The sequence below is a fragment of the Python bivittatus genome, unplaced genomic scaffold (assembly GCF_059951505.1).
Source record: "Python bivittatus isolate LINGU-HERP-01145 unplaced genomic scaffold, Pbiv_v1 ctg000330_np1212, whole genome shotgun sequence".
NCBI classification, from domain to species: domain Eukaryota; kingdom Metazoa; phylum Chordata; class Lepidosauria; order Squamata; family Pythonidae; genus Python; species Python bivittatus.
In genome coordinates, this window is record NW_028277058.1 from 22,832,882 (window position 1) to 22,853,767 (window position 20,886).

Sequence of the window (20,886 nt, forward strand, 5' to 3'; positions counted from 1 at the left end):
ACCTGTTCTACATTATGATATTGTGTGTGAGTACTTTGTATTTGAGTGCCTCCCCTAAAAGATCTACGTGGAGGACCAGTGTGAGTTCGTCCAGCACTGTAGGGTGTCCTGTTATCTCCATCCTAAAACATAAGGAAGCATTTATTTAATAGTAATGAAAGAAATTCATCTAAAAATTCAAAAAGTTCAGATTATTCAGATAATGGAAACAGATCCTGGTACACAGCACCAGTGCAGATAGGCAAATTACTCAAGGAGTTTTCATGCTCAGATTTGCTACTCATCAATATTATTTTTGATGTGTCAAGAATTTAATCACAAATCAGACTTATATGTGGTAAAATGGACATCAGGTAACTGTATCTATTTAGTTCTGAAATTAAAGAATTATTTGGGTTTTGTTTGTTTTTAATTTCCTTCATTTTGAATTAAAACCAAGAAGAAACCTGGGTGGTATATTATGGGCATGTGTGCCAGGCTGAATATGTACACAGCCAACTATATCTGTTACTGAACTTATGCTTAGAAAAGAACACCTTAGCAATAATCTAAACTTTTTAAATAATTAATAATGTATTAAATTGATATGACACCCATGAAATTAGGGTGAAAACAAGCAGCCATAGTAGTAAAATTGCTAATTTGGCCTTATACTTAGCAATACTTTTTCCATACTCTGGATAAATCTAATCTTAATATCCAAATTGCCATGGTTGACAGCTCATTTTGTTCTCAGAATATATAGTAGTTACCTTGTCTAGGTTAATGTTGAACACTCACTCTACATGGGGCTACCCTTGAAGGGTATCTGGAAGCTACAGCTGGTTCAAAATGTGGCTGCGTTGACAATCTTCGGTGGCCCAAGGATGGCACATATAACACCTTTACTGTGGGAGTTTGCTTCCGGGTCCAATTCAAGGTGTTCGTTATTACCTTTAAAGCCCTACATGGCATGGGTCCAGGCTACCTGAGGGACCGTCTCATCCCCATCACATCGACCACCTGGTCAGGCAGAGAGGACATGTTGTGGACCCCATCAGCGAGGGAATGTTGGCTGGCGGAGCCAAGGAGGAGAGCCTTCTCTGCCGTTGCTCCCGTCCTCTGGAATATTCTCCCCCCAGAGGTGCAGCAGGCCCCTACCCTCCTGACTTTCCAGAAAGGACTAAAGACCTGGCTCTGCCAGCTTGTGTGGGGCAATAAGAGTTTTAACCAACCCTGGGGGTGGCTGGCGCCCTGATGATGCTCCCTGAGCCTAATACTCGCTAGTTACCATCAAAACTTGGAATATACTTATTTATTTAGGACTACTCTTATATTGTATTTTTAATTAATTTTATCTTTTCTGTAAACTGCCCAGAGTCGCTTTTTACCAAGATTGTTGTTTAGTCGTTAAGTCGTGTCCGACTCTTCGTGACCCCATGAACCATATTGCGCCAGGCCTTCCTGTCCTTCACTGCCTCCCTGAGTTTGCTCAGTTTCATGCTCATTGCTTCAGTGATGCTATCTAACCATCTCATCCTCTGCCGTCCTCTTCTCCTTTTGCCTTCAATCTTTCCCAGCATCAGGGTCTTCTCCAAAGAGATCTCTCTTCGCATTAGGTGACCAAAATATCTGAGCTTGAGCTTCATTATCGATCCTTCCAATGAGCAATCAGGGTTGATTTCCTTTAAGATTGACTGGTTTGACCTCCTAGCAGTCCAGGGGACTCTCAAGAGTCTTCTCCAGCACCACAGTTCAAAGGCATTTTACCAAGATGGGCAATGACAAATTTGATATATAAATAAATATAAATAAAACATGGGGTTTCACATAACTTAACAATAAGATGATAAAAGAGAAGGAGTTTTTCAGTTATTTAATGACCAACTTGACAAATATAGCTGTATATAAGCTTCTTAAAATATTTATATAAATCCAGGAAAATTAGCAAATGACAAGCAAGTAAAAACTAAGGCATGCCATGAGATTTGCTTTAATTTCTGTCCCAGTATTTGTATTCTAACAACTGCCATATTTAGTATTTGCATATATTTAATAATTTCCAAAAGAACAAACAGCTATTACCTCATCTTCTGAATCTCCCAACTTTCCCAAGTCAAGACATGGCACTCTATGGAGAATTAGAAATTTTAAATTATAATACAGGTTTAAATTTCCCCAATTTTCAGATGTCACCAATATTTTCCTTCAAAGTAGATTTGCTGATTTTTTTAAAATGGCTTAAAGAAAAAAAAAGCCCACTTTTTTTTCAGGAAGCAAAGAAAGTAGTACTTGAGACTTTTTTTTTACATTTCTGTTAAAAATCAGCAAGTCAAAATCATCTATTATCTCTCATAATTAATTGATAGCAAATCGGTTGTTTATAATCATACAGACCATCTTCCACTTATATCAAGTTTGTATAAATACAGAAAGTATCTATATTAAATGTGATCTGTATCTTATTTTAATTAAGAAAAAAAAGCATATAGGTCACAATTAATCTGTGGCATGTGAGCATAATATAGAGAGATTACCAATTAATTACAATGTTAAGATGGAGAAAAGTGCTTAGCAAGGCTTTTATCATCATTCTGCATTTATACTAACTTGTAGCTTCAAGCCCATTAGTTAGAAATCAAACCTAGTGTTCTACCTTCAAAATTCTTCTAAATTCTCTAGCACATAATTCTAAAGATTCCACATACCTGATTCAAATATTCCTCAGCAGGAACAATGTATCTCTCTCTTTCCATGCATAAAAACTCTTAGTCCCACCCTACGATCCCAAACATCTTTAAATATACTTTATTATGTATTTATTTATTAAATGTATATGCTGCCCATATCCCCCAGAGGGTGACTCTGGGTGGCTCATTCCATAAAATATATTTACACAGGTTTGTGCAAAATTGTTTTTACAAATATGCAAAACATATTTATATACTTTACATACAGAACTCTGAAATAATAGCATTTTACTCTACAGAACTGAACATTTTACTCTACAGTTCCTAACTTTAAGCATTAGTTCTCAGTCTATCAACATTAAAGTATCTACATTGCTAAATACTTAAGTAAAGCAAAAATTATAGAGGAGGAATATTGTGTATGCTGCTTTGAGCTCCTAGAGGAAAGGTGGGATATGAAAGTAAAAATGGAATTCCAATATTAATCACTTTTAGTTTTCAAACAATTGTATCCAGACAGCCACAGACAGCTTCATGTTTACAGAAGCAAGGGAATGGCAATGTTTGCTAATCACCCTTTGAAATCTGCTATTTCAAATCAATATTAGCAAATGAACAATGTGACATTAGAGTTAAAAATAATGAAATTTCAGTGTCTGCTTGAATAACTTAAAACGCATATGGAACTTTCAGCCAGCAGAAACCTTTCACGAGGCTGCACAACTCCTGAATCCGATACTACCACTACCACTCAGCAAATTTAATTCCATCTTTCAAATATTTGGCAAAATATATAAAGCATAATTATGATTTCATGTCAGAACACAGGACACTTCTTTCTTTGCATTGTCATCCCTCTCAGCTGCCTGCCAAACTCAATGTGACATCCCTAGTTCAGAAATATTTTAAAGGAAAAAAGTGTTTCTTGAACTGTTTGTTTTAAATTAGTATGTGTTTTGCACAGAAATGGTTAAAAAGGAAAATAAACTTACTCTGCTGGTCGAGGACCATGGCTTAATCTTGTGTTTGGCCTCCAACCCTAAAAATAACATAAAGCTTTTGTTTATTTGTTTGCTTTCGTGTTTATCCATACTCTATGAAACTCTGACATTAAATGAGAGTCAGATTTTAAAAGAAAGACATACCATAGGGAAATTAAATTTACTATAGAGCAGTAGTTTATTTAAAGGGAAATCCAAGGGAATGGAAGCTATGTTTTTAAAGAGCTTTGGTCAGTTCTGTGGTACTTTATGGAGTAACAAGTTTATCTATAGAAGTTGGTTTGTTTGTTTCAAGCATTTATATAGCCCCCTATCCTGTACCAAACTCTAAGGGGTTCATTTTCAATACAGCTGAATGAAAATGAAAATTATTTAATTTCTTCTGAAGTATGGGAACCAGAGCCCTGGGAGGTAAAATGGATATCCCATGAGGAAGGACAGAAACTTTCCTCCTCCTTTTACCACCTCATGACATTTTCTTATATATTGGAGATAATATATCAACAAATACTGCCAAAACCAGATGCTTCTTTCAAATTACTTGGGGAGAAACATATCAACTTGCCCTTTCAAGCAGATAATTGAACAGTCCAGTACAACTAAGTACATCAGCTTGCTCTTTGAAAGAGTACGTTAGTACAGAAAATTACTTCCCGGAAGATGCTCTGTTTTACTGTTCCAATCAGAAAGCTTAAAACAGAAAAATGTTTCTCACATAATCTGTTGAAACGTCACTAGGGCCATTTCAGAAAAAAATAAAATTTCTTTAATAAAACACTTGGTTTTTCTAAAACAAAAGCAAGAAATAGACCATAAGATAGGAACTCTACTTAAAATTATTGCAGATTACATCAACTATAACTGGTATGCCCTAAGGATGCAGATTTATACAACAAAATAGTAGCTATTAGAAAACAATTATATATCTAAAAGAAAGAGAGTATTTGTACAAATGAAGAGAAATGTAATTTTAGATCCAAACCAGGAACATATGTGCTAATAAACAATGTTTGGAAATGTGGATCTTTTTTGTTTTCACTTTCCAAATCACTTTCAGTTACATTTAACTGACAGAAGAAATGTATGGTGCGCTCTTCAGAAAGATGGTTGAAACAACTCCAGATCTTTTTTTTTTTCTGAAATATTACCCAACATTTCCAACAAAAAATTACTCATTTTAATAGTATTAAGTTTTCTGAAACATTTCAATAGCCAACCAAAATGGTATCTATTTAGTTATTTTACTCATTTAAAAGACTTATATAGCCGCTCATCTTATGCACCAATAACTCTGGGTGGCTTATAAACAACAATAAAAACAACAAAAAAGTAATAAAATAAAGCTAGCACAGAAACTCCCAGTGCCCCAAAAGCTACACTCCCCCACACATCAACATTCAACTTCACTGGGCTCCACCCTCACTCTACTGCAATGCTTGAGCTCTTCAAGGCCCTGTGGAAGGCTAGGAAGGTAGGGTCTTGCCAGATCTCAGCAGGAAGGTGTTCCACACAGCCAGGGTCTGCCACAGAGAAGGAGTGCTTCCTAGGTCCACTAGATGGCAACATGTAAGAGAAGAGACCTGGAGTGTCCCCACTGTATCTAACCTGATGAAATGAGTCAAAGAGCTCAGACAAGGGATGCTGCTAAACTTCAGAGAGGATACTAAGCATGCAGCAGTCCCAATTGATCCCTATGGCCCAACCTCACCACACCTGGCTATGTTTGGAGTACCACCCCTAAAAGTGACCAAATACTTCCAGATAACAACAGTCACTCCCCCACCCCTACCCTGGTGCCACGCTCAAAGCCAGGAGGGCACACTTTGTTTATTACAGAGGAACCCCACACACACGCAAACACCCAACCAGGTTTCAGTGATGTACGGCTATACAGTACAATCTTGTTTCTCTATAGTTAATGGATGCATACATGTTTCTGATCACAAGGTACAGCTGTCTTTAAAGAGTTGGATGCTGTAATTCATAGCAATCATATATATTTCTATTTTTCTTAGCTTCTTAAACTCTTTGGCATTGTTTTTTTTTAATTACAGACATTAATCTTTTAAAAACAAACATTCATTTTTTAATTTTATGAAGTTAATTTTAAATTTACCTGAGAGGACAGTGGAACTTGTCTCCTTGGAGATGCAGCAATTCCTTTAACCTCCAAGTCCATTTGAATTGTTTACAACTTAAAATGGAGCTGAAAACTAAAATTAGAAAGGTGACTGGTGGGGGAAGACCAAGTGCTATAAGAAGGATTTCAACAAAATAAAACAGGTATTTCTTTCACTTTTAGTATATCTTCTGTTGAACTGAAATTCTGTTCAAAAGCATTGAACAGAATTTATTACAACGAACAGCTTCAATTCATTTTCGAATCCCAGCAGAAGCAGCTTGCTAGTCATTGAAACCAGTCTTGCATACTATTGGCCCTAAAGACACACATATCTTGACACAGAAACAAGAGATTAACTAATTGTGAAATAATATTTTGCAAAGTTTTATTCAAACCTCTCATATTCATACAATAAAACTTATAGATATATCCAGAAGACGGACAGTGCAATCAGAGATGGCTGATCAACCAGAATCCATAAACATTCAAATATTATTTCAATTTTAGAATAGGCTATCTGCAGCCACCATATGATACTAGGGAAAGATGTGACTGTTTTAAAAAAAAAAAGCAGGTAGATGCTGTGTTCACACCTAGGTGTGTTGCAAAGCTCCTTTCTGAAGATTACATAGGCCTAATAACCAGTACCATCCGTACTTTTACATAAGCAGATATACGTGTGAGTGGAAGGAAAAGGCAGTACAGAGAACAGTACAAATAGAGTTTTTTGCAGAGTGCCTGTTTCAACAGACGAACACGCACAGCCAATCCGCTGCCTGTAGATGGGAGGCACAGCTGGCTTTCGCCAAGACTTCAGATCAGAAGCTGGGGCAGCAAGAACAAAGCGGTAAGTTCTAAGCCTTGGAAGACCTGCCGGAAGTATCCATGTTTTCTCAGCCAAAACTCGCACACAACAGAGACCTGTTGCCTCGAGAGCCCGCTGTCAACTGTGACTTCCTAGCAAACTAAGCAAATTTGCGTCTTTCGCAGTTAGTGACAAAACCCGATTTCCCTGCACCTGCTCAACACCTATCAGACAAAATGCCTTGCACGCAGAAAACACGCTCTGCGCATGCTCAGAGGGAGACGCTTTCTTCTACGTGGGTTGACCCGGTTAGTTTCTGTAAAATAATTCTAACAGAGCCCGGAGAGCGAAGGGCGAAATAGGCATCCCAACTGTTTTCGTCTTATGAGGGGTTTTTGGTTTGTTTGTTTCTCAATGGCAGAATATTCGGCCCGCGTCTCATTTCCCTTACTGGGGGGGCGGGGCGCTGCCATGGTTGCTAAGGTTCCCAGTAAACAAACAGAAAGCTTTCCTTTCTCCCGCGCCCCGCTTTGAAAAGCAGAAAGTGACCTCGAAAACAAACGGGAGGAGGACGCGCGCGACCCAGCTCGGGGGGACCGAACCGCCCCCGCCACCCTCACCTCTCCCCGCCAACGCTTTCCTCGCTCGGTCCTAGCCGCCCAGCTCGCGCGCTCGCCGCCCCTTTTGCGCGCGCCTTCACGAAAAGTCTGAAGCGCGCTCCCTGACCGGGTTGTTTCCTTTTCCTGATTTCCGTCCGGTTTTTGTTTGGGAAGCAGTTGCCTGCTCAGGTGTACGTTTCTCTCAGGTTCTGCTGTCTTCCACTTAACAGGGTCTCGGTAGAGTAATTTCGAGAGTCATTAAATGGCTGCAGATTATGAGAATTATGCTGCTGCTGCTGCTAATCCATACTCAATGGATTATCACCTCCTTTCCCTCATACATATATTACACGACAACAGCAATCTGAGAATAAGGTGTGAGGCATTTACAACCACAAGGGGAGTTAAAGGATGCATCCTTGGCCCACTGTTAATCAGTATTTACATCAACTTGACAGTGAGATATTTAACCAAAGTAGCATCTTCCACAGTTAGTAAATAAATGCATAGCAAAGCTGTACAGATGATTCAGTAGTTTTAACACAGAACCCCAGCTGTTCTGAGGAGAGCAGTATAAGTTCTGGTTCATTCTTTAGGGAACACTAAGTAGACTAAATGACAGCAAAACATCTTATTAAATATTAAATAATTAAATATAATAATAGCTTCAGTGTCATGTGCAATTCATCTTATAATTAGCTATCTTGATGCATATATTGTATTTAACTGCTACATTTTATTTTTTCAATACTGTTCAGCAACCAAAAGAACCTTTAATGTAAAGAAATATAGGTAGTTTGTTTCAAAGGAATAAACCTATTTCCACTGTTTCAAAACAAGAGAGTATCAGAATCAGAATCGATACTAAATTTACACTGAAATGTAAAGTAACTAACACAGGAGTAACATTCCATATTTGTTGTAAATCATTTCTGCAGGGGCATATTAACAAACTTACATCTTCTGTGGCCATTACTACACTTTAATTGCTTTAAAAAATGAATCTGTGTGATTATGATGCTATATAGAATTTTCAGTGTACTATATGCAGAAATTATTTTATTCAGAATAAATAGGAAAATTTCATAAATATCTTATTTTAAAACACACAGCAGTCATGTGAATATATTTCAGAATTTAAAAGTGCATTGTATAATATGTGCAAAATTCATTACAATTTCCCAAGTATAACTTTCATTCATTCCTAAGTCGTCGTCTTAACCCAGTATCTAATTCTGTTACATCTTGATTAGTTACTTCTGTCTTCTTTGGTTCTTCCATTGAACTAAGTAAATATTCATGATCAAAGTGTTGATAATTTTTTACACCATGAGGCTCCTCCATATCTTCAAATAAGATATCATGCTCACATTTTTCATAAATCCCCTCATCCACTTTTGCCTCAGGATGTTCACTGAACGACTGAATAAGATCTTCAAGCTTTTCTTGGCATGTATGGCTAATATCTTAATACACACAAAAAGAAAATGGAAACACAACATTATAATTATGTTGCTGGTTTTGCAATTAAACCAATTTACTATCAGAAAATTAGAAACAAGGAAGAGATTTTGTTTTACATGACAATACAGAGCACGTTAAAATAGTTTGACAGATGACCAGTTTTTATCTATTAAATCATAAAGCAAGTTGTTGCAGTTTGCTCAACAAGCAAGTTAATAGGTCATACATAATATGTTAGCTAGTGTGGTGAGAAACAGTAAGAAGTCTGCCCTTGCTTGGAACTTCTAGAACAGATCAAATGGAACAAGGAAACTCATATACACCAAAGAACATGCAGATTGTTACAACATTTGTTAGAGTAGGAAAACCTTCTTAAAAAATAATAATCAGGATATCAAGTAGTAATTTATTAGAAAGCTTTAAAATTCCCAAAAAGTACCTTGTGGTTTCATGGCCGATTTGTCCAATCCACTTTGTTTCATCAGCTTCCTAATGGACTCAAGTTGTTCCATAATTTCATATTTCTGCTCAGAAGCCAGTGTATTTATACTGAAAAGCCAAAAACTTAGGAATTAATTAATCAGGACAGAAAATAATTATTACAGTTCCATTAAAATAAGAAGTTGAATACATGTTTAGGACATGGAATAGTAATGGTACAAATAGGCATCTAGAAAATTTTCCTATAGCAGCAACTCCATTACTTTTGAAAATGCTGCACAGAGGGTCAAGGGAACCTGGCAAATATGGTACAGGATGCCATTCTTCAATCATGGATATAACATATTATTGTAAATTTAGATGAACCACAAGCACACTAATTATATTTTACTTCAATTAAAAACTAAATTTCAAACTGATGTTTACATTGCTTGTTTCTATATACTCCCATCCCCACCCACCAACAGTATTAGGTGAGAACCCAGCTAATATGAAACTCCTTAAGTTAGGAACTGAAATGAAAGTTTCTACTCACTATCTTAAGGCTATTCTAGGAACATATATATACAATATAAAACACAGATTAGTACTATATCCAAACCAGGTTACTGCCTTCAAGTCTGATAACTTTTTTTAATGGAATTTTCAATGATATTAGTACAGCCTTTTCAAAGTACTGGAAATTCCTTCAATTTGCCATTCACTACATGTTTTTAGTTACATTAAAAAGCCACTGCTGCAAGAATTCTAAAATACAAATCTGCAAACAATTATTTTGATAATGCAGAAATAGAAACTAGCTATATTCACTTTCAAGTAGTCATGAGCAACTATAGGCATCTTTACATTCTTGTACTTCAAGACATAACAGGCATAACAAAAGAAATAAAAAAGCTTGATGTACCTTTATTTTCTCATTCATTCAATGGCATATTTAATGTTATAAATTTTAAACCACCTCATTAAGATGATACTGGTATAATTTTTTCAACAATAAATAAAAATTATGTGTCTGAAAGAAATAAATGGTAAAAAATGATGGCACCTTGAAATTTTAATTATTATTCCTTTTATGAATTACAAATAGCAAATTATTAAAAGGGGTAAAACTGTCCCAATGAAACATCAGTTGTAATAAGCATTGCCAAAAATATGGAAAAACCATGCCATTCATTTGTGGTATTATATTGGCATTTCTGTTCTTATTTTAAGTTCACAAACATTCTCTCCCATATCTGAAGATAAACAACATATTATTTAAATGAAATGCCATGATTTAGTCTATTTTACTCACCAGCTTGAAAGTGGATCTAACTGAGTCAATAATGAATTTAACATTTTTTCTGTTTGTGCAAGATGTTGTTCCAGTTCCAAAAGCTGATGCTCTAAAAGTGAGAATATACGCTTTTTAAAAAGCTAGCATTACTCATGAGAAAGATTACAATAACTATATGTAGACAATTAAAAAGTAATTTATATTTACTTTTCCAGAGGAAGTTTATATCCAGCCTATAGAGCATTTAATGGCATAACACTAAATTTTATTTAAAGTCACTGAAATTTACTTCAGATTTAACATTGTTAGGATTAAACAAAAAACTAAAGCAATAGGCAGAAGTGGAAGTATGATAGCCATAGTTCTGTTCAGACTGTGGGTTCTGAAACAAAACATTTTTCTAACAAATACACATTAAATAATTCCTATTCTTTCATGTGTATTTGTTAGAAAACAAAACTAGACTGTTTTATGCCTAGATATTTTTCAAAAATGACCTTACAGAGATTTGAAGGATTGAACTGAGAAAGGAACGCCATTTCTAACAAAGACAACTACTATAGACAAAGCCACAAAGCACTGAAGAGGAATTTAAGCTGATTTAGCTCCAATACAATCAACACAATGAATGCCCCATTTAGATACATTTTAAGACTTTATTTCTTTGAAGTCATATCTACAGTGTCATGCTATATACAAGGTGGCCTAATTAGCAATCTATTTTATTGAATTTAAGATTACTGATAACTCAATTCCAAACATTATTCTTAAAAAATACTTTCAGATAACCAATGTAAATTGTTTCAACTTGAATAGAATGTTGATTAAACCATTTTGTATTCAGTTATAGAGACAGTATATTGTTTATCCAGGGATAAACAAAATGTTGTTTAAAAATTAAAATGAAATTATCATTGTTTTGCTGCCAAAATAACTTTGCTAAATAGCTTGTGTGTTTATGAAGTCAGATATGATTCCATTTTGCAGAGCAAAAATTTTTACTGCAATAGGACTGCCATTCCAGCAGTGAACTGAAATAGAAACCCTCACAATAAGCAGTTTTAATGTCCAGCTATACCTGGAATGAAAAGAACTCATGTATACATTTCTCCATAAATACTGATGATGTTTCTCAGCACTGTAAGGAATATTTAAAGAGTGTAAGTTATTTCTGCCTAGCAAATGGATCATTTCATCTTGAATGTCTTTATTTTGAACACTGTGTCAAGGTCTGAGGCATATTATTTATTAGGATTCTCAAGGTGAGTGACTCTTTTCACATGAATCAATCATTAAGGCTTTTAACTATGCCATTTTCTGATCTAAAGAATCAAGTCTCTGCTTTGCCTCCAAAAGCTGTTGCAATCATCCACTGCAACTTCTATCAGCATGAATTCGGTTTTTCTAAAAGAATGTCAATAATGAAAAAGAATTCTAAAGAGACACAATTCCTCATAACCTTTTTTCTTTGCTGATGCATTCACTTTTCAGGCAAAGTATATTAAACTTTTGGTTGTTTTTCAGCTTTAAGAAGGTGTTCTCTTTGGATGAGAAGCTGTTCTCTTTGGATGAACAGAGAATTTACCATCACAGAACAGTAATTTAAATAAAGACAAAAAGAGTTTTCCACTTAACCAATTAAGCAATGCAGCACTAATAAAATCTGGCATAAACCTTTCTGTTTTGTCTGAATGGGGAAGCTGTGATTAATGAACTCATATATAAATCTCCACATTAAACTAACATTTAATAATCTGTACTAGGTCACTAAGGATATAAAAACTCTAAGCAAAACATTTTGACCCAGTTCTTACCTGTTTCTTTTGTTTTGTCTTCTGCATTTTTTTCTTTTTTCGAAAAATTTTCTTCCTGAGATTTCATCTATAAAATAATAAAACATAATTTCTATAGTAGCCTCAAATATATAAGACTAATAAACCAACAGTAGTATAAAGTAGCATACCCCCCCCAAATATTCTTACATTGGCATGATTTCTAGTTACTTTCACTACTTTAATAAATTTAAGTCAATAGCAATCCAGAATATGCATCTGAAGTAGATTATAAACTGGAGATATGCAACCTTTTTCAGGTCAAGACTTTATCAGTTGCATGATGCAACTTCCAAAAAGATGGCAAGACCAGGACAAAATGCAATTTGATTTAAAATATAGCAAATTTAATTACTTCTCATATATACATTATTTTCTCCCAAGTACAGTGGTATCTCGGGTCACGAACACTTCTGTTCACGACCAATTCGGGTCATGAACAGCACCGTTCGCAAAATTTTGCTTCCGTCCGCGAACTCCACATCGGGTAACGAACAGGATCCGCGGCCATTTTCCCTGCCGTGACACGTGGTCGTGGCTTCCTGTAGGGAGGGGGACTCTCCCTCCAAGCAATAGCCGTCTCCCCACCCACCTTCCTGTCCCCCACACCAGAAGTCGCCTCGAGCAAGGTTAGCGTACTCTCTCTTCGTACTGCACTGTACTGTATTTTTTTTCATATTTTTGTGGTTTTTTAAAAAAAAATACATATGGTTCAGAATGGATTAACCGTAATTACATTGAACCTTATGGGAAAATTTGATTTGGGACGCAACCAAAATCGGTTGGCGACCAAATTCGTAGGGGTCAGAACGGATTAACCGTATTTACATTGAACCTTATGGAAAAATTTGATTCGGGTCGCGACCAATTCAGGTCGCAACCAGAGTCGCGGAACAAATTAAGTTCGTGACCCGAGGTACCACTGTATTCTTGGGAGGTCCTAGGAGCTGCCACAAAAATCATGCAGAAGCTACATACAGACCTGGAGAAGCAGGTTGTGTACTTCTGCTCTATACCAATACCTTTCATCAGATTGTGTGATATTTTAACTTTTACCTCAGCATTTACTAAGATAAGGAAAACTTGTATTTCTATGTGATACTGTATATTTGAAAAAATAAGACACATTTATAAAGATGCTTATTACAACACAACTCCACCTGTATCTAACTGGACTTCTAGATTTGACTTTTTAATATTTACCTTTAAGAATTTGTATAAAGCAAACACACCCACACTAATAGCATATAATGGCATTAGGGTTAAAGCAAAGTCTTTGCCATTGCCTCTAGTGTGTTCTGTCTTCAACTCCTTCTCCATTGCATTTCTCATTTGCTGGATGCTTTGATATGTTTTACTTTCAGGAGTTTCCAAATTCATCTGTGAATGCAGAATCTTCTCAGGTCCACCTACAGAATAAACATTTTAATAATTCAGAGCCATTTAATCCAGTTAATAAAAACTAGGGCTGTAATCTGGAATTCATGTGCTGAAATACAATATCTGTATAGATTTTCTTGGGGTTCTGTTGATAAACACATTAATAAGAATTCCTGTGCTATTTTAGCTTTAGTAACAGTTCATAAGAAAAGGGGTGGAAAAGACATTATTATAAAGAGAACATGGCATGGTTTTTTGAGAGAGAGAGAGAGACAGAAAGGCATCTCTACAACACAAAAAAGCAACCTTCTGGGAAATAATCCAAAGCAATCTTTTCCATCTTGGTGCCTTCCAAATGTGCTGGAGGACAAGCCCCATTTTCTATAGCCCACACCCTACTGTCCATGCCGACTAGGAAGTGCTAGGCATAGTAACCCAACAAATATGCACCACATCAGGCCAGGAAAGGCTGACCTAACTAGGGAAGAATCAGCTTCTCCAAGTAATTCCAGTTACAGTTGAAGCTGGTGTAAATGTTAAGGAGCATCTCTATCTGGCACTTTAGAATCAGCTCCTTTTAACACAAGTTCCCTATCTGCAGACTAAATTTTAATGTCAGGCCAGCAGGACTTGTGGCAATTTCATTCGGCTGCAGCATAAGAAGATGAGCAGGGCCTTTCCATATGCTCTGTTATGTCAATAACTAGCTCTTTCATTAACAAAATGTAATTCACTGGAGGAATAACCCCAGCGTTCTATATATATTTCAACCTAAAACTTTCAAACGACCCCAAAGCAAGCTAACATCTATTCAAGGAAAGCCCCTTAAGAAAAATTATAGCTGCCTCGCTAGCATCTTGGTCTCCCTCTGCACTGCAATGGAGAGATGGGTTGTGAAAGAGGGAGGAGATGGGCGCCGGTACGATACCACGTCGAGGCTGATGAGGAGCTGGCCGGCCAGAGGAGGTTTTGGCACTTCGCGGAGACTTCCCGCCCCCACTGAATATCCTGGGCATCGCTACGAACACGCAAAGCACCAGCACGACGGAGACGAACACCTGCCGCATCGAAGAAAGCGCCATGGCGGCACGCAGGAACAAAAACTGCCCTCCGGAAGGGGCTACCGGCTTTCCTCTCGGCCACCTACAGCCACCCGAATGAACCAATACTGCCTGGAAGGAAGCTGGGAAAGGGGAACGGAAGACAAACAAACCATAGACTTGAGAAGAAAGACCTTCTTCGGTTCATTTTCTGCTAGCGCCCCCTGATGGGCTCCGGGGAATGTCGGCGGCGTGGCGGTAATTGGACGCAAGGGGAGCGAATTCAACGGAAACTACGCGCCTCTAATATAAAATCTCACTTTTCTGCGCAAGTGAGGAAAAACCACTGCATCACAATTATGATAGGATATTATAAACGTGTAGTTCAGCATCAGAGATGTTTACTGCAGTGTTGATGAGAAAAGGGGTAAAAGGGATCAATAATTCTTCAGTGTTTTGAATGAATATCTTTGGATTCAGAATTCAATTTCAGTTCATTATCACAGTTTTGTGAATGCAGAAGAAAGCTAAAGGTATTAATAGTGGGGCACATAAATTTTAATGCAGACGTAGGATACCGAAATATGTAGCTGATATTAGAAACAATTTAAGGAGTGTATGTTGCTATGTGGAATATAATTTTGGCTACACATTGCTTTCACAGGGTCTAAAAAGGCTTCATCTAAAATGAAATACACATCTTTGAAGTATTAAATACTGCATACTGTGCAGACTTTGGGCAAATTTACACAGCCTTACCCTGGTGCAAGGAAAGACCCTCATTTGTTTTTAGAGGGTGTGGCCATCTGCCAATGCACCTATCTTGCTTACCACTCACAGACATGCCACCTGAAGGATTACCTCTCTGCTGCATTTTTATGTCACTCTACTTTTTAAAATATCTGTCTATTAATTTACATGCGTGCACACGCACACACACACACACACACAGACTACTCAATTGCAACAGGAGTCTATGCATGAGACAAAAAAAGACAATGTTAATATATTGTGATACTGTGAGATACTAAAGATTCAAAAAAGAGCATCATTCAGATTCTTATGTGAATAGAGGATTTATGATTCCATTTCCATGCCTGGTACAGAAGATCAACACTTTATACAGGTCTATGTGAATAAGCCCTACAATACTAATTTTAATATAGCGTGAAGCCAGCAGCCAGCAGCATGTGTCTAATGGCAGTAAAGGTTCACTTTGTGACAAGGTGGTCATTCATCAGTGGAAGGGAAATGAACAGTTCACTCAGGTGGACTACAACTCGGGCAAGAATCAGAGCCTTTTATCTTTTATCTAGGATGTGGTCAAAAAAGTCAAGTTGGTAGCCAAATTGGTGTGATCGAAGGTGTGTTCCGTAAAAAATGGGCAGAGTTTTGATCGCGCCATTACAACCGCCATCTTGACTTTTTTTTCATACCTTGCAGACGCCCCTGTAATTAAATGAGCCTTAAATCATTGTTAGATACATTGGTTTTAAAGGAATATTTCCCTCCTTAAGCTGACGTTATTCTTCCACAGCTTCAAGGCATACAAACCTGGTAAAGCTTCTCAGTCAGTATCTTCAAAGCAAGTCATGATGTGTTACAGATGTGAGGTAACTTTGGGGATGCTTTGGGCTTTGGGGATGATGGGAGATACAGGATGCCCCCTCCTCTTTGGTCACTAGCTAGCCTCCTCCCCAACCATTTCTCTCTCATTATGATGTCAACACAAACTTACTGTCCTTTGGCATCATTGTAGCTAATTATGGATACCTCTGCTAATCATCTACCCTCCCCTTATCATCCTTTTGACAGCTATTTGTCTCTAGATTTCCAGAACATGAGAGGAGAGGAGACCTTCACTATTTCATTAGGGGAAAAAGAGGGAGTACATTGGCCCTGTTTTCTGATACAATTCAGAATATTGTTATAGCAGAATAGGGCCAACGTGCTCCTTCTTCTTCCCTTAACTCTAAGTAGAAACACTCTATAGAGCAACACTTTCTGATAAGTCCCACTTGAAAACTTTATTTGAAAATGTATTAAGATATAGTAATCTTTCACAGATTTATAAAAAAGCTGAAGATATAAATATATTCAGTTAAGAAAATATATAGACATTTTATTTTGCTTTCCTCACTTTTATGTTAAATGCTAAATCTCACTACAGTATTTTTTTAAAGAATTGTTTTAAACATTAAAAACTAAATATGGTACTGTAATGTTTCAAAAGAGATGGATCCTAAAATAAAATTTTAGTTATGATTTTACGTTTAAGGAATTGATTTCTCAGTGATTTTAATTGCTCCCAAAAAATATTAAAACATTCAGAATTTTGTCAAGAAAACCTCTCATTTTATAGTTCTGCGGGGCTGAAGATGTGATAGTGCATTCACTAGATGACAAAATGTGATTAAAGCTAGATCTCTCATCCTTTGCAGATATTTAATCTAGCTTTTGGTAGACTTGCTAGAGCATGGGGATATAAAATTTGCTTGGAAGCACATGTAATCTTGAACCTAAATAAACTGGGAAAATCTGTGGATAGAATATGCCTCCAGACAAGCATTTCATAGTGATGGTGCCACTGATAAATATTATGAGGAAACAGAATTTTAAACTTAAGTTTACTCAGAAGTGAACAAATGTATGTGGACATAATATCCATATAAGTTTTATTATTTTCTTCAAAGTATGTATAAATACAACCCAAACATAAATATGTGGATTATTTAAGACAGTATAGCTATGAGATAGCTGTTACAGTAACTCAGCAAAAGTAGCTCTACATATATTGTAATTAACCTTCTATCACAATAAAAGTTGCATACTTAACAAAGACATTTAGAATAACTGAAAACATTGTAAAAGCATTCCATACATTTTAGAAAACAATAAATCCAGGTTTAGTTGTTAAGTGATTACATGAATTCTAGTCCTTGTAATTTAATTTAATTTAATTTAATTTATGTTTCAGCTTTCAACAAAGAATGATGTTTGGTGTGATTAATAATCAGATCTCCACTACTTCATTTGTGGAAGAAGAGGGGGTTTATCTGTGCAACTCTGGAATGATATCAGTGGGACAACTTTAGATGCAGTGGCCCTGCTTTTTCTTGTTGCAATGACCTGAAAATATTGAGGAATGTCAAACTAGGCTTTTGTGGATAATTTGTCAGTTTCAATCTCTTCCTCCACCTGTGAAGTAACTGACCTAGTAGCAAGTCAGTTTCAGTTCTCCAGTTCTACAAAACCTAATTTCTTGCACAATCACATGCAAGACTGTCTCCTTACTCCTTAGAACTGTTCTACCAAAGTATCTTCCTGTTTGTGTCTATTGCCCATTCAAAATTAGAATATATTTAGCACTGTTTAATTAAATTAAACACTTGTAGAAATTTTTTTTATGATTGGGAGCAATCTCATATGTTTATTTCACATTGTTCTGAAATTGTCAGATGCCCAGATGGGATGTGGGAGGAAGGCCAGACAAGCCAACCTACTGAAGTTCAGACAGAGTCTGCAAATAACATAACTGCACAATATTGTCAGACCCCATATATGCTGCAGTGCCATAATTAGTGGGTGTTTTCCTACTGGTTGGTGACCTAAGGGACACAGTAGCAAAGCTAGGGGAGAAAACCCACTGTCTTTCCTGCAGTGACTGGTGAACCTGCAAATCAGGACTACATGATTCTGCATGGAGTTGCAACAGAGGCAGAAGAGGGATTGATGTAGACAGTCCATTTTATGCTGACATTCTTTTGTGCTGACACATAAAGGGATAGATTTTGCTTTGTCAATAATAAGAAAATGGCCATACTAATAATTTGCAATAATATATTCCTTAGTCCATTAACCTTCTATATTTATTTGAAATAATAACTAGATTTCCCAAAATGTGAAAAATGCATTGATGCAGTGTGATTAAATGGCACTGGTGGCAGATGAGTTTTTAATCTGTGCGGGTCCTGTCCTCTTAAATTCAGAGACCTTCCCCTTTTGGTAAATCCAGTGGTAAAGCAAGGAATTCTGATTTAAAACTTGAACTTTAAACCATGAGTCTACATGGCATTTGGTGTGAATATCCCTCCAAAAACAAATGGATCCAAATATGCCCAAAAATCAGAGGAATAGAATGCCAATAACTAGCCTATTGTTATATGCACCCTCAGTTTCCAAAGTAGTTGTTTGTTTGTTCATTTAATAAGCAATCTAATTATGCCTCTTTTAAAGAGGATGATACTGTTCCTCTTTCAAGGAGCCTTTATAATCTTCTGAATCCAGCTGGAAATTCTTCTGTTAGATAAGTCATGAAAGGCAAGAGGATATATACATGGTTGACCTAGTGCTTTGAATAGCTGGTCAAGTGCTTTATCCATATCTTAAGATAAGGAGTGTGCAACCTTTTGGTAGCCATGCCTCATATTTGGGAAGGCAAAAATCCATAGTGATTAGTGACAATGCAAAGTACTGTAGTTGGGTATGGGATTTTCTATTTTTCCTATAAGCATGCAGAGATATCTAAGAAGATACATTTTTATTTTTACCTGTGTTGTGTCCATTTTAGGGATAAAACTATAGTTGTTATGTTGTTCCCAGCTCAAAACAGCAATAACTTGTTCCTTCAATTTCAAAAATCGCAGAGGGAACTCCAAAGGCCACAAAAGGTTGTTCAGAGGCAATGGACTGATGGTGGGATTGTGGATTGCTCACCCTTATTGAAGCCCTAAGACTTCAGTAATTAAAACTCATCCTATAAAATAGAACAAAAGTACACTTGCAACATTTCCATTAATTGAACTGCAATAGCTATGGAGATCTAAAACCTCAGACGGATGCAAGGTAATTTATCTTCCAAGTGTCTTGCAAAATATTAACACTTGATAATTGAGAGTTCCATTTCTCTGAGGGCCAATAGATATCTCTCAGAATAACGCCACTGGATAAAACTGAGGGGGGAAAAAAAAAAAAACTAACTCTGACATTGTTTCAGTCAGATTCTGCTCTGCAGATTTAGAGAAATATAACCTTATGTCTAATTATAGTGAATTTTTTTTTTTTACAGATTGTTTGATATAATAGATGTAAGGTTAACTGCCCTGATGTTTCCTGACCTCAACTGTATGGAAAGAAGGCCTATACTGTAGTATGTGGTGATGGCCCTGTGTGAATTAACACATTCACACAGTGCCATCACTTTCACATATCATTTTTATAGTAAGAGTGTTAACATACAGAATTTCCTATTTATTGTCAGTTAAATTGCTATGTTATTACTTCTAGATTATTATGATTCTCATTTTGTATTATTTAACTGAAACCCAATCAGCATATTCAGCTGATGTTATCCAGCCAGTTGTGTGCATCCTATGCCTTAGAGTGACTTTTCTTGATATAGGTATCCTAGACAAGGAGGATGACTTTCCTTGGAAGGAAATCACTAAACATCTATGGCATTTCTCTGACATTTATAGAGTATGTGTATGCAGAGCATTTATAATGTGGATAGTATCTCACCAGTCAGTTTGTATTACTACTGCCCATCATCAGTCCTGCCCTTAATTTGAAAATGTCCTCTGACTTCCAGCAGCAACTTAGGAGATTTGTTTCAATATGACATGCATATTCATGCATATATGGAGGTCTAAACAGCACATTTTACAGGCCGAAGCAGAAATAATGCCTCTCTCACACAGCAGATGAGAAGACAAGAATGGAAGGCAGATAAATTATTAACACTGAGTAGACCTGCATCTGGCAGATCAGACGGATCCTGGAAAACTTTTCAAGACAGAAAAGGATGTATTTAAAAAACAAACAAACTCCCATCTCTCCAAACATGACTTCCACTAATAAAAAATAGTATGTTCATGCATCTGAGAGAAAATGCCACTGAGCTCTTTCCAGGAGATTTAATAGGACTACTGGCTAAGCATACATAGGATTAAAAACTGAACGAAGTGGAATCCAGGGTATTCTGAGAAATAAACCCCATAGGGTTCAATGAAGTTTACTCCCAAATAAACGTTATGGGATAGCAGTTTAGAGCTATCAATCCTAACCGAGAGGAGGAGGGCGCCGCCGGCTGAAGCAATCGTTTCCCCCAGCTTTTGCGAGACTCGACGGACCGGCAACCAGCGCGTCTCCCTCCAGAACATCCCGGGCGCCGGGGTACGAAGTCCCGCGGCGGCGGCCGCAGGAGGCGAACCATCGATGCGCGCGCAACCTCCCGCCAAGTCGCCGTTGCCGCGGCC

The 20,886-nt window shown here is 36.9% G+C and overlaps 2 protein-coding genes across 5 annotated transcripts in view; both read right to left on the reverse strand.

Annotated features, from left to right (window-relative positions):
- CAPS2 (calcyphosine 2) overlaps nucleotides 1-7,937 on the reverse strand; it is a 47,336-nt gene extending 39,399 nt beyond the window's left edge. For all 4 annotated transcript variants that reach the window (XM_088141825.1, XM_088141824.1, XM_007440007.4 and 1 more), the window contains exons 1-5: nucleotides 7,218-7,937; nucleotides 5,787-5,883; nucleotides 3,662-3,708; nucleotides 2,065-2,110; nucleotides 3-122 (exon numbers count right to left, since the gene is read on the reverse strand). In XM_088141825.1, coding sequence (XP_087997951.1) covers nucleotides 3-122; nucleotides 2,065-2,110; nucleotides 3,662-3,708; nucleotides 5,787-5,849 — 276 coding nt within the window. In that variant the 5' untranslated portion in view covers nucleotides 5,850-5,883; nucleotides 7,218-7,937. The remainder of the gene's footprint in view (nucleotides 1-2; nucleotides 123-2,064; nucleotides 2,111-3,661; nucleotides 3,709-5,786; nucleotides 5,884-7,217) is intronic.
- A 189-nt stretch (nucleotides 7,938-8,126) lies between these two features.
- Nucleotides 8,127-14,780, reverse strand: CCDC107 (coiled-coil domain containing 107). Its single transcript, XM_007440008.4, has 6 exons — nucleotides 14,518-14,780; nucleotides 13,413-13,618; nucleotides 12,192-12,258; nucleotides 10,396-10,486; nucleotides 9,100-9,209; nucleotides 8,127-8,662 (listed from the first exon to the last, which is right to left on the reverse strand). The coding sequence occupies exons 1-6, from the start codon at nucleotides 14,669-14,671 to the stop codon at nucleotides 8,391-8,393; spliced, it is 900 nt and encodes a 299-aa protein (XP_007440070.1). The 5' UTR covers nucleotides 14,672-14,780; the 3' UTR covers nucleotides 8,127-8,390.
- Between the last annotated feature and the right edge of the window lie 6,106 nt (nucleotides 14,781-20,886).